The sequence below is a fragment of the Lepidochelys kempii genome, chromosome 1 (assembly GCF_965140285.1).
Source record: "Lepidochelys kempii isolate rLepKem1 chromosome 1, rLepKem1.hap1, whole genome shotgun sequence".
NCBI lineage: Eukaryota > Metazoa > Chordata > Testudines > Cheloniidae > Lepidochelys > Lepidochelys kempii.
Genome location: NC_136380.1, coordinates 352,682,302 through 352,695,875, shown reverse-complemented (window position 1 = coordinate 352,695,875; position 13,574 = coordinate 352,682,302). Strand labels below are relative to the sequence as shown.

The window sequence follows — 13,574 nt, the reverse complement described above, 5'->3', positions numbered from 1 at the left end:
GGTCCCATGGTGACTCTCTCTCTGCATTGGGGGGGCCTGTTCTTTTGGGACTCCTCCCTGCTACCCCCTGACCGACTGTTCACAAACTCGTCGGCCAGCTGCCCTGCGTGCTGGGGGTTCTCGAGCTTTTTGTCCACCAGCCACAGCCTCAGGTCGGAAGGGCACTGATCATACAGTTGCTCCAGTACGATTAGGTCAAGCAGGTCCTCTTTAGCTCGGGCCCCAGCTGTCCACTTGCGGGCATACCCCTGCATCCGGTTGACCAGTTGTAGGTAGGTGACCTCAGGCGTTTTACGCTGACTCCAGAACCTTCTCCGGTACATCTCGGGGGTCAGCCCAAACTCACGGAGCAGGGCCTGTTTGAACAGTTCATAGTCCCCTGCCTCCACCCCTGTCATCCGGCTGTACACCTCCACGGCTTTGGGGTCCAGTAAGGGGGTGAGGAACTGGAGCCTGTCTGCAGGGTCAACCCTGTGCATCTTGCAGGCATTCTCAAAGGCCGTCAGGAAGCTATCTATGTCCTCCCCCTCCTTCCGCTGGGCCAGGAAGCACTTATCAAAGCTCCCTGCAGTCTTGGGTCCCCCCTCACTCACTGCAGCCGCGGCCCCACTGCTCCTCAGCCTGGCCAGCTCCAGTTCATGCTGTCTCTGCTTCTCTTCATGCTGGCATTGTTTCTCCTTCTCCTCCTGCTCATGCTGATGTTGCTTCTCCTCATGCTGATGCTGCTTTTCATGATCCTCCAGCTCTCTCATAGAATCATAGAATATCAGGGTTGGAAGGGACCCCAGAAGGTCATCTAGTCCAACCCCCTGCTCGAAGCAGGACCAATTCCCAGTTAAATCATTTTCATCTCCCTCTCCCATTCCAGCCGCCTCCGCTCCAGGGATGGGGAGCTCCGCCGGGAGGATCCCCTGCTGGCTGCCGGGGTCAGAGTGCCCTCGGTATTCGCTGGGCTTCCCCCAACCCCTCCCCTAGGTACAGTCTGACCCCTCGGCAGCAGTCTGACCCCTCCCAGCCCGGTCAGGCCCCAGGGCCCACGCTGCGTCCGACAGGCGGCTTCCCTCCGGGACAGGGATCGGGTCATCCAAGTGATCCTTCTCCTCCAACTGGGCAATCAGCTGTTCCTTGGTGGACCTCCCGATGCGCAGCCCCCTCTGCCTGCACAGCTCCACCAGGTCGCTCTTAAGGCGTTTAGCGTACATCTCCCTGCTGGCCACTCACAGGCCAGGCAGCTTTCCACGGTTTCCAGGGAGAACCCCTCGTGTGCCAGTCCTTCTTGAGGTCACCACCTCTTTGCCAGGGTCGAGCTGCTGACTCCTCCGCCCATGGGACCGCTCGCTGCAATCCCCCGGGGGACCCTGTTACTGCAACAGTCCTTCTCTCTGGTCACACACTCCCAGGGGTTAACCGCCCCCTGAAACCGTCTCTCTCTGGATCTTCAGCACGCCTGGTCCCTGTCAATCCCCCTTCGTTTTACTGCTCCCCAGTCACTTACTGCAGGAAGCGCCGTTCACGGGGTGCAGTACATCCCACCTCTGCCACCAGTTGTCACGGAGTGTGGGGGAGTCCAGGCCCTGCACCCCTCTTCCTGGGATCCACTGAGACTCTCAGCCAGCCAGTAAAACAGAAGGTTCATTGGACAACAGGAACACAGTCCAAAACAGAGCTTGTGGGTACAACCAGGACCCCTCAGTCAAGTCCTTCTGGGGGAGCAGGGAGCTGAGACCCCAGTCCTGGGGTTCCCTGTGTTCCTCCACCCAGCCCCAAACTGAAACTAACCCCCCCCCCCAGCAGGCTCCCTCCTGCAGCCTTTGTCCAGTTTCCCAGGCAGAGGTGTTATCTCCCCCTCCCCTTCCTGGCTCAGGTGACAGGCTCTCAGGTCTCCCATCCCCAGTGAAACTCCCCTGCCACATTCCCAGGTCAACACTCTCCCCTCCCTGCTGCGTCACAGTAACACCGACCAGAGACCCTCGCCCCGTGCTTCCTGCATCCAGCCCAACCCTTCTGGCCGAGTGTCTCTGAGACAGACCCACCCGATCTCCGAGTGAGGGAGCAGCCATCAGTGGTTAATTGCCCTCACTGGTAAAAGCGGGCCCCTATTTCCAGGTGAATGGGCCTCGCTCCAAGCTGCCAGCCACTGGATTTGTTGCGTCTTTGCTAGACTCAAGAGCTGTCAGCTAGCAAAACCCTTCTCCCAAGGGAGATACTCGTAAACAGACTGGGACCAAGTCACCCCTTCACCTTCTTTGTTGAGCTAACCAGAGGGAGCCCCTGTTGGTTCTCCCTCTAAGGCGGGTTTCTCACCCTTTAGTCATTCTCCTGGCTCTTCTCTGGACCCTCTCCAGTTTCTCCACACCCTTTCGATGAGTGGACATGAGAACTGGGCCCCGCCTGCCCGGGGACTGTCTGACTTGTGGGGGTCGGACCTCTGCGCGACTCACTCCTCTGCCGCTGGTAGGGCTGGGGACTGCGCTGCCTTTCTTAGTGACCCACCACCCTGGGAGCTCGCACAGGGCTGCTGGAACGAGGGTGCTGGGCTGCGGCAGGCTTGGAGTAATAATAGCAACCAGATGCCTGGCTTCCATCACCCACAGGGCCCGTGGCTTTGTTCAATGGCTTTCGGCTCCCACGGGTGACCAGACGACCCGATGTTAGGGGCTTTGTCTTCAGTAGGGAACTATTTCCCTCCCCCATCCTGATGTTTCACATTTTCTGTCTAGTCACCCTACAGCGCCCCAGAGCTCACGTTCAGCTGGTTTCCACCACGACCTGTAGCCCCTGGCAGAGTCACTGCTTTGCAAAGTACAGTGCTCCCACAGCCAGGGCTCCTGCCCCATTCCCTACAGTGCCCCTGGCTGGGACTGGGGTAGCTGGGAGCGCCCCCCACATCCAGTGCTCCTGCCCCATTCCCTACAGTGCCCCTGGCTGGGACTGGGGTAGCTGGGAGCACCCCCCACAGCCAGGGCTCCTGCTCCATTCCCTACAGTGCCCCTGGCTGGGACTGGGGTAGCCGGGAGCGCCCCCCACATCCAGTGCTCCTGCCCCATTCCCTACAGTGCCCCTGGCTGGGACTGGGGTAGCCGGGAGCGCCCCCACAGCCAGGACTCCTGCCCCATTCCCTACAGTGCCCCTGGCTGGGACTGGGGTAGCCGGGAGCGCCCCCACAGCCAGGACTCCTGCCCCATTCCCTACAGTGCCCCTGGCTGGGACTGGGGTAGCCGGGAGCGCCCCCCACAGCCAGGGCTCCTGCCCCATTCCCTACAGTGCCCCTGGCTGGGACTGGGGTAGCCGGGAGCGCCCCCACAGCCAGGACTCCTGCCCCATTCCCTACAGTGCCCCTGGCTGGGACTGGGGTAGCCGGGAGCGCCCCCACAGCCAGGACTCCTGCTCCGTTCTTCACAGCACCCCCTGCTGGGAGAGGCTGAGACTGGGGTGGCTAGGAGACCCCTCCCCACAAGCCCAGAGCTCCTGGGTTATAACAGCAATTCCCTGGGAAGTACAAAGTCCCTTGATTCCAGCGACCCACGTTGCTTGGCCCGCCCCCTGCGGAGCTGTTGCCTCACCTTCTGCATGGCTGCACACAGGATGCCATTCCCCTGGTGGTGTGGGACCTCCACAGAGCCCAGAAACTGCACGTTGAACCTCTCCACCCAGCCAGGGTTCCTCTTCAGACCTGAAAACAGAGTCATGCAAGCCCTGGAGAAAACCATCAGCACCAAAGGGTTGTGGGGGGGGGTTTGAGGCCTTATCCCAGCCAGCAGCGCCCCGCTGAGTGGGGGGGAGCCAGAGGCATTGGACGCACTCAGCCGGAGGCAGGGTTGCAGGATACCTGCGGATGGGCTGGGCACTGGGGAGCGCTGGAGTCCCGGCTGGCAGAAGCATACACATCAGAGACAGGAAGAGCCCACTGGGTACGTTCTCTAGTGCCCTGCCCTAGGGACCCCCACTTCCTCCCAGTGCCATTCAGTGCCAAGGCACTTCAGCCCCCTCCTCCTAGATACCCCTCGCGCCACCCGAGACACCTCGTCCCTCCCTGGGGGGTCGCGCCCCCCTGTGCAACCTGCAGACAGCTATCATCTCCCTGAGACACAGGGGTGCCTAAAGGCCTGTAGCCCGCGGGGCCCTGCGGTGGCTACACCCAATGCGGCGGCCGTCGCTGTCCCCTCCCACAGCAGACACGACCTCAGAGAGAGGGAACCAGCGAGGGAGCACAGATCAGCCCCCCGCCAGCCGGCCCGCCCAGCCTCTACGCGCTGCGCCCACTTTCTCAGACTCTCACTGGCAAGAAGCCGCCCAGAGCAGAGCGGGGCCCAGGTGCCATCCAACCCTATGGGCAGGGACTGTCCCCGCCCAGCTCCCCCACAGGAGGCCTCTGCAAAAGCTGCCCCATAACAGCAGTGCCCTTTCCCCCCGCTGCCGCCCCAGCAAACGCCTGACCACAGTGCTGCCCCCTCAGACACTCTCAGCCAGGCCTGCTCCTGGCTTCCTCCTCCCTCTGAGGACATGGGCTGACTCCTGGGTTGTTCCTGCCCAGGGCTCTGACCTCTCGCAGCCCCGCTGGGTTCCCAGCTTCTCCTGGTTTAGAATCGTAGGACTGGAAGGGACCTCGAGAGGTCAAGTAGTCCAGTCCCCTGCACTCCTGGCAGGCCTATTATCTAGCCCAACCCTGACAGGTGTTTGTCTAACCTGCTCTTAAAAATCTCCACAACCTCCCTGGGCAATTTTTCCCAGGGCTTAACCACCCTGACGCTGGGAAGCTTTTCCTAATGTCCAACCTAAACCTCCCTTGCTGAAATTTAAGCCCATTACTTCTTGTCCTGTCCTCAGAGGTTAAGGAGAACAATTTTTCTCCCTCCTCCTTGTAACCACCTTTTATTTACTTGATTTAGTATCATCTGTACGTGTCAGCAACAGGCTAGTGAAGATGCTAAACAAGCCTGGACCTAACAGAGACCCCACAAGGCTCTGCTCCCAGCTTCCCTATCGTCTGTTCTCCACGGGCTACTCCCTGCTGGAGCCCCGGCTCTGCATCCCGCGTGCCCGGGTGGGAGGGCAGGGCTCCTGTACTTGGTCTGGTGCGATAATGGGGCAAAAACGTACCCCAACTATGAGCTCAGATGCAGAGGGAGGGCAAGTTTATAATGTGGCATATTAAGCAGTGACAACAAATGTCGGTGGGGAAAGGGGCAGAAAAGAGAGTGACTGAATTAGCCCAAGGGAAATGGGCTCCTGGCAGAACTCCCGGGCCGGGTTAAGATCCTGCCTGCTGCAAGAGAAGTGTGGGACTGGAAATCCGGGCACTGAAATTGGTGTGCTGGAAATTCGATCTAACTGGAGCACACAACAACAAGGGGCTATTCCGCCTTCACCGGCTTCTGGGGTCCTTAGAGATGGGAGGGAGGGGGAAAATGACCAGGGGGGAGCTGCTGGGTTCCATGATGCTGGATGACTGACAGACGAGTACAGGAAGCAGCAAACTTCCCAATCATGGCTGCACCTCCCACCATCTCCTGGGACCCCAGACTTCCCTCATCCTGATCCTTACAGGAGGCCTGATCAGAATGGGCTGGAGGGTGGGACCCAGATGACATCACCATTGTCACTGGCTCCAGCCTAATCCTGGACACTGCTTGGGACATGAGACGTCATCTCCCCCGTTCCCACAAAGCATGTCCTGTTCCTTCCTGCCTCGGTTCTCCTCTTTCCTCTCCCGCTCCTGTTCCTCCCCCGCCTTGGTTCCCCTCTTTCCTCTCCCGCTCCTGTTCCTTCCCGCCTCAGTTCTCCTCTTTCCTCTCCCGCTCCTGTTCCTCCCCCGCCTCGGTTCCCCTCTTTCCTCTCCCGCTCCTGTTCCTCCCCCGCCTCGGTTCCCCTCTTTCCTCTCCCGCTCCTGTTCCTCCCCCGCCTCGGTTCCCCTCTTTCCTCTCCTGTTCCTTCCTCCCCCCGGTTCCCCTCTTTCCTCTCCCGCTCCTGTTCCTTCCCGCCTCAGTTCTCCTCTTTCCTCTCCCGCTCCTGTTCCTCCCCCGCCTCGGTTCCCCTCTTTCCTCTCCCGCTCCTGTTCCTCCCTCGCCTCGGTTCCCCTCTTTCCTCTCCCGCTCCTCTTCCTCCCCCGCCTCGGTTCCCCTCTTTCTTCTCCCGTTCCTGTTCCTCCCCCACCTCGGTTCTCCTCTTTCCTCTCCCACTCCTGTTTCTCCCCCGCCTCGGTTCTCCTCTTTCCTCTCCCGCTCCTGTTCCTGTTCCTCCCCCGCCTCGGTTCTCCTCTTTCCTCTCCCGCTCCTGTTCCTCCCCCGCCGTGGTTCTCCTCTTTCCTCTCCCGCTCCTCTTCCTCCCCCGCCTCAGTTCCCCTCTTTCCTCTCCCATTCCTGTTCCTCCCCGCCTCGGTTCCCCTCTTTCCTCTCCCGCTCCTGTTCCTACCCCGCCGTGGTTCCCCTCTTTCCTCTCCCGCTCCTGTTCCTCCCATGCCTCGGTTCCCCTCTTTCCTCTCCCACTCCTGTTCCTCCCCCGCTCCTCTTCCTCCCCTGCCTCGGTTCCCCTCTTTCCTCTCCCACTCCTGTTCCTCCCCCGCCGTGGTTCCCCTCTTTCCTCTCCCGCTCCTGTTCCTCTCCCGCTCCTGTTCCTCCCATGCCTCGGTTCCCCTCTTTCCTCTCCCACTCCTGTTCCTCCCCCGCTCCTCTTCCTCCCCTGCCTCGGTTCCCCTCTTTCCTCTCCCACTCCTGTTCCTCCCCTGCCTCGGTTCCCCTCTTTCCTTTCCCGCTCCTGTTCTTTCTCTGCCTCGGTTCCCCTCTTTCCTCTCTCGCTCCTCTTTCTCCCCCGCCTCGGTTCCCCTCTTTCCTCTCCTGCTCCTGTTCCTCTCCCGCTCCTGTCCCTTCTGTCTAACGGGAGTTTGGCTTAGCCAGCCAAGACTGTGTAGTTTGGAACACTGCTGTGAACCTGTGGTCAGAAAGAGTCTGCTAAAAGCAGTGCCTTCAACCAGTGGTAAGTGTACCCCTGGGGCTATGTAGAGATCTTCCAGGGGGTACGTCAGCTCATCTAGATATTTGCCTGGTTTTACAACTGAGTACATAAAAAGCACTAGCGAACTCAGTACAAACTAAAATTTCATACAGACCATGACTTGTTTATATGGCTCTATATACGATACCCTGAAATTTAAGTACAATATTTATATTCCAATTGATTTGTTTTATAATTATATGGTGAAAAGGAGAAAGTCAGCCGTTGTTCAGTACTAGTGGGCCGTGACACGTCTGTATTTTTAGGTCTGATTTTGTCAGCAAGTCGTTTTTAAGAGAGTTGAAACTTGGGGTACGCAAGACAAATCAGCCTCCTGAAAGGGGAACAGATGTCTGGAAAAGTTGAGAGCCACTGCCCTAAACTACCTGATGCTGGTACAAGTGGCCGGTCTCAGAGTGGCTAATCAGACTGGGTGCTGGGCCTGTATTTTTCCAGCCATGAGGTTGCAAGGGCGAGTCAGCACCAGCGGCAGAAGCCGCGTCTGCTCTCTTTGCTGTTCTTTCCTCTCCCCTCTTGTGCTGGTCTTGTCTTGGCTTCTGGGAGCCGATATTGGATTTTAACAACATCAGCAGCAATGCCAGCTCCACTGACTCCTCTTTTCCCCAAAACGGAACACAGACCATGGTTAGCACCAGCTAAGAGACTGTCAGACAAAGGGCTTTTCCTTCTAAAGGCTCTGCGAAGCTAAAGGGAAAGGGAACCCGGGGTGCTGTTGAAATGAAAGTCTTACTCAATACTTACATTTCAAATGCTTTAACTGTGTTTCCTTCTCTTCTGTATCTTTACTAAAGGGATCAAAGGAGTTGTCGGGGTCTGTTTGCCATGTACTAAGAGGTGGAGGTCTCTGTGTACCCAGCCACAGACCTCATTTAAAACTCTTTAATGCTGGATAGTTCAGGGTCATGTTAACACCTTTGACTCGTTGGCCCCTTTATTCCATCTAACTCAGTGGTTTGCAACCTCCCACAGGTCCATGGACCACAGCTTGGAAACCATCGATCTGGGCCTCTACGGGTTCTGGGGATCGATAGCCACACTTCCAAGAACAATACAGAACGGTTACTCCCGTATCCTGTGGCTGTTCTTCGCGATGTGTTGCAAGTCTCCATTCCGTATTAGGTGTGTGCACGCCCAGTGCACCGAAGCTGGAGGCTGTTCCCACAGCGGTCCCTGTTGGGCTGGTACATGTACCCAGTGTCTGACCGTGCTCCCAGTGGAGGGTATAAAGGGCACCAGTGCTGCCTGGGCCAAGCAGGGACTATGGAGATCAACTTGGTGCAGTCCTGCTTGAGCCTGAGAATCACCTTAGGAATTAAAGGCATGGGAGGGAATGCACAGAGTAGACTGTCCTTCCTCGGGAGCAGCAGCCAGTCCAGGACGGAGCCCCGACTGTAACCTGCCCTGCAGCAGCACTGATCGCACTTCCTGCTCTGCTTTATGGTGCACAGATCTACTGCAGGTGCCCACCAAGTGTGAAACGGCAACCTGAGCACTTTGGTTTTCAGACCCCAGTCATGGCCCATCCTGAAGGACCTGCCGAGCTGGCTTGTCAGGCTGCTCTGTATTCCTAGAGGTGCGGCCCTTTGAGCAGGACTGCGTTCCTGGTGCAGAACTTCGAAAGGTTCGCTGCTTCCTGTCGCCCATGGCGTTGCCCTGTCTGTTCAAATAAAACATGGCTGTGGGGTTGTCCATGTGGACGTGCAAAGGACTGCCTTTGATGTGTGGCAGGAAGACCTGGCCTGCCTGCTATACTGTGCAAAGCTTGAGAACATTCATGGGTAGGGATAGCTCCGGATCTGACTAAGTCCTTGAGTTCAGAGATCTCATAAGTGTGCTCCTCAGCCTAAGGATGATGTCGATGTGGCTAGGCTCATGGAGGGAAGGGGACGTGAGAAGGAAATTCCCCTGCACAAGTTGGACAGGTTCACTCACCAATCCAAGGAAGCTAGAACCCTTGCAGGGATGAGAACTAGCACGTCCAGCTGATGGTAGAGAGACTTCAGTCACTCCTGCACGCGCCTCAGGTGACGACTGCCATAACGAGTCACGTATGCACAAGCCGCCATGTGCCCAAGGAGTCTCAGACAATTTCTTACAGGAGTCTGAGGGTGAGGCTGGAGAGGGGCGCACAGGTCCAGAGTCACTTGGAACCTGGCCTGCGGCATGCAGGCTGTTGTCGAATTGAGAACTGCCTTGATAAACTCTGTCCTTTGCAGAGTGCAGGACTGGGGTGTCAAATGGGGACTGGATTTGTCTGTTGTCTTCCACCTGCTATCTGGAGCAGCCTTGGATCCACCAGCTGTCCAGACACAGGAACACTTGAACACTGATCTTCCAGAGGTCATCAGTCGCCACTGCCATGCATTGGGGGCTCACAACAGGCCAAAGTGGGGACTGTAAAGTGGAAGTGAGCATGTACAAGCCATGAACCTGGGGAAACGTCTTTGGCTCAGGTGGACAGCCACATGAAATCAGCGTCTCTCATGCTGAGAGCAGCATGCCAAGCAACAAGACCTACGGAAAGGATACACGGAACCAGGGAAACCAGGCAAAACATCATCTTCTTGATGAATCTATTCAAGTTTCATAGATTGAGGATAAGCCTCAGGTCCCCTGGACTTGGCTTGGAGGGAATAGCAAGAGTAAAACTGCTTTCACCAATGTTGTGCCGGTACCTCCTCTATGACTCCTAACCCGAGTAGAGTCTGTTCTCTTGTTTGAGAACAGCCTGATGAGATTGGCCACTGAAAAGCCCGGAGAGAAACTACAGCGTGTAGCCCAGTCCCACAGTTCTTAGCACCCACCAGTCTGCTGTAATGGCCCTCCAAGCACTGAGGAAGTGAGATGGCCTTTCTCCAAAGGGAGCAGTGGGACAAGGAATAGCCCCATGAATGGATATGCCGGCCTCAGCTGAAGAGTCATAGAGCATGCTTTGAACTAGAGAGTTGCTGAGATGAAGCAGAGATGGCATGTCCTCTGGTGTCGCCGGTACCCCCCAGCCTAGTTGCACAGCCCTGCACGTTGAGGCTGGCTCCCTGATACAGTACAGCTGGGGTCGGTCTCAACGGTACCCAGGACTGCACCGTGGTCGACAAATCCAACACAGTAGAGTCTCTAGCCCTCAGCATCTGGGAGCACCAAGCCAGAATTCGTGCCCTAACCTCAGCACCCAAACGGCTCTGCCAGGTATCAGCCGAGGCAGAACAATGTTCCTTAGTGGCCGAGGAGGTTTTCTTAGCCCTCTATTCCAGAGGCTGCTCTGCAACTCTTCTACCTCTTGCTCATGGGCCCCCGAGAGGGAGAATGTCGTCTTCTCGAGCTCTGCTTGACAAGGAGAGTCCGACAAGTCAGGACGGGCACTTCTGAGCTGCTGCGCTGCACTGATGGCCCTGGATCCAAGCGGGACGTAAAGCACACTCCATCCAAAAGTCTCTGAGCCTCACCTCCCTTGACTTCTGAGTTCTGGTCTTGAAGCCCCTGCAGCTGTGGCTCTTGTCTCTGAGACGACTCTCCCCAAACGTTTTAAATAGCAGGGTCACTGTTGGGCATAGCTACTGTACAGACAGCAGGGCTTGTAACCGGGAGACTAACGCATTGCTAAGTCCAGGTCCCCGATACCTGACACCCAGAGCAAACCAGTACAAGGAGAACAGAAGTGAAAAAACCCAGCTAGGACAAAACCTGAGTCCTAGTAACTGTCTAAGAATGATTTCTAAACGATTTTCAGTGGGAAATAATCCCCTTCAGAGCAAGACAGCCGTGTGCTCCTGCACATGGGATACTCCGACTACCAGCCCCAGGCAGTGAGAAGGAACCAAAGGGGTCGGGGCAGCTCTGCCCTTTATGGCCTCGGCTGGGAGCAGACAGAAGCAGCTGTAGGACAAATCTCTGTCTTCGGCACACTGGGCGCACACACACCTTACGTGCAATGGACATGTGCAGTCACTGGAAGAAAACCTGGGGTTCCCCGACCCCACGGCCAGGCCAGGGGGTCTGGCTCACTCTGCTCCTGCAGCGGATGGCCCCAGGCGTGTCTGTCCTGTGCTGCTTTCCCCATGCCCTAGCACCAAGGATCCTGCGCTGTCCAACTGCAGCTCCCTGGAGCTCTCACCCCTTTGCTGCCCCCCACCCCAGCCTGCCAGCCCGGCTACGAGCCACAGCCTCCCAGCGCCCCCTTACGCTGGCCCTCGCCTGGCCTCCTCGCCCCCCTGGCCCGTCTCCCTGCTCCCAGCACTGGGTGCAGACACTTCAGTCCATCCAGGCTCTTCTGCAGCGTCAGGGTCAGAGCGACTCCACTCGCTGCTTCACTGCGCCCGCAGGCAGGACTGGCCCCCTCACCGGAATGGAGGAAAAACTCCTCTCTCTTCCCTGCCAGCTTGAAAGCCTCCTACCGGGCCCTGCCTGCCAGGGACCAGGATTCCTCCTGCTCGAGTGGAGACTGTCAGAGCCAGGCTGGCTCTCAGCACAGGAGTCGTGCAGCTCCTGAGGCTCCCCCCCGCCCCGCCCCCACACACAGGTGCCGGGCACTGGAAGTTCCCTGTGCCACCCCCATCTCTACTCCTCTCACCAGGGCCCTGAACCTGCTGCACGTGGGCTCATTCACAGGAGCTTCCCAGCATGCGTTGGGGAACCCACACTGGCTGTCTGAAGCATCGTTTGCCCGGGCACAGCATCTGGTTCCTGTGAGGGCACCACAGACCGCTTGGGCCAGGTTCCTCCCTACGATGCTCCTGTCTCGCTGGTGACTCCTGTCAGCGCTCACTTCCCCGGAGCTCTCCGCTCAGACATCCCCTCTCCTGGCAAGGGCAGTGGGTGCTGCAGGGATCAGCACCTCTTCCCCACTGCCTCTCCTTCTATGCCTTCCTCTCCTACCACCGTCCCGCGAGCTCAGGTACTTGTGCAGACAGAACCACCTGCTGGAGTCAGCCAGGTGCCCTTTGCCTCTGGCAGAGAACCCAGCAGCTGGCCAGGCTCCCAGAGCACCTAACAGATATGGATCCTTGGTGGTCTCCACTCAGAGACGGGCCCACTGTGCACTGGGCAGCCTGGACCATCAACAACCAACCTCCATCACCCAATTGCTGCACCATTGCAGGCCTTCCTGTGCAACTGTCTGCTCCCCCGAGAGCTGCCCCCCATGTGCTCGCCTGCCCCCTCTACAGACTCTGAATGTTCGGGACATTCCATGTGGATTCACGCCCTCCTCTGCTCGTAAGGACGTAAGAACGGCCCTAGTGGGTCAGACCAAAGGTCCATCCAGCCCAGTGTCCTGTCTTCTGACAGTGGCCAGGGCCAGGTGCTCCACAGGGAGTGAACAGAACAGGGAATCAGCAACTGATCCATCCCTGTGGCCCATTCCCAGCTTCTGCTGCTGCACTCAGTCTGCAGCTGCCGAGCGACCCCAGGGGCCCGTGGGTTTGCTCTCGCTCTGTTCCTTGCTGCCACTCAGAGCGCCAGAGCCCAGGACGGGCTCTTGGTGGGGATAGGGGGTGAGTGGTGGATTCCTGGTGCTTTCTCAGTGATTACACACGATGATCTAGCGGCACTTGGGCGGCAGGATGGGGTCAGTGCTCACCCATCTGGGTGGGTGTGTCTGTGAGGGGGTGTTTGTGTGGGGTGGGTCTCCCTGGCAGCCCTCCCCATCTGCAGCAGAGCACTCTGGGTCACTGCCTGAAACTGTGGCCGAGCCTTACCCTGACGGCAGTGCCATGAGCTGGCTATTGCTGTCCCTGCAGGGCCCATGGCAGCACCAAGGCCTGCAGGTGCTCAGGGCTCCCACGCCACAGGGAGGGAGGGAGGGGAGATGCCTACCTATGACCTCCTTAGCTTGGCTCACCACCTCGTGGGCATAGAACGCCGGGAAGATGCCTCTCTCTCCAGTCCGCATGTTGTAGCCTCGGTACCAGTAATCATCCTCCTCCAGCTCCACCAGGATCGGGTCGTCCACATCCAGCTCCAGCTCGTCCTCGTGGCGAGGGATAAACCTGCAAGAGGAGGCGACGGCACCGGGATGGGGGGAAGGGGCGTTGGGTGGGGGAGGAGGGCAGAGGAAACGCGAGAGAGGGAAAGAGAGACGGAGATGAAGACGGGCGAGGACGCTCTTGCCCACAGGAGCCAGAGGCACCGTGCCCGGTTCCCAGCAGCTCCCTCAGGCCTCCCCGCCATAGCAGGGGGCAGGACAACCACAGGCAGCCTTGGGACTCCTTGGCACCAGCTGGGCCACCATCCTATAAATGTATCTACTAGGAAGCGGTGGGCTGCCCCAGAGAGGGATGCTGCCTGCCTCACCCCCATTCGTTGCCCTGGGGCTGTGTATTTATCAGCTGCTCAGCCCCGGGGATGAAGCAGTTTCCTCCTCTCAGCACCAGGTAGACCCCAACTTGTTCCTGGCCATGCGCCCAGAGGGGCAGCATTGGTGCGGCCCTGGGGTCCAGGCTAGGGTGCTCTTCTCACCTGAAGACAGCCCGGTGAGTCTGCTCCCGTTCTTCCCCATTCACCATGCATGAGAACAGCCCAAAGGACTCCGTACCTAGGGAGCACAGGAGAGGTCACTGCAGCCCGGC

General features: G+C 58.4%; 1 protein-coding gene across 3 annotated transcripts in view; it reads right to left on the bottom strand.

Moving 5' to 3' along the window:
- MAPK8IP2 (mitogen-activated protein kinase 8 interacting protein 2) overlaps positions 1-13,574 on the bottom strand; it is a 62,562-nt gene that overhangs the window by 7,698 nt on the left and 41,290 nt on the right. For 2 of the 3 annotated variants that reach the window (XM_073329050.2, XM_073329051.2), the window contains 3 exons: positions 13,465-13,540; positions 12,823-12,995; positions 3,564-3,673 (listed from right to left, as the gene is read on the bottom strand). In XM_073329050.2, the coding sequence (XP_073185151.2) occupies positions 3,564-3,673; positions 12,823-12,995; positions 13,465-13,540 (359 nt within the window). Of the gene's footprint in view, positions 1-3,563; positions 3,674-12,822; positions 12,996-13,464; positions 13,541-13,574 lie in introns of those variants that run through there. The other variant, XM_073329052.2, reaches the window with a different exon arrangement.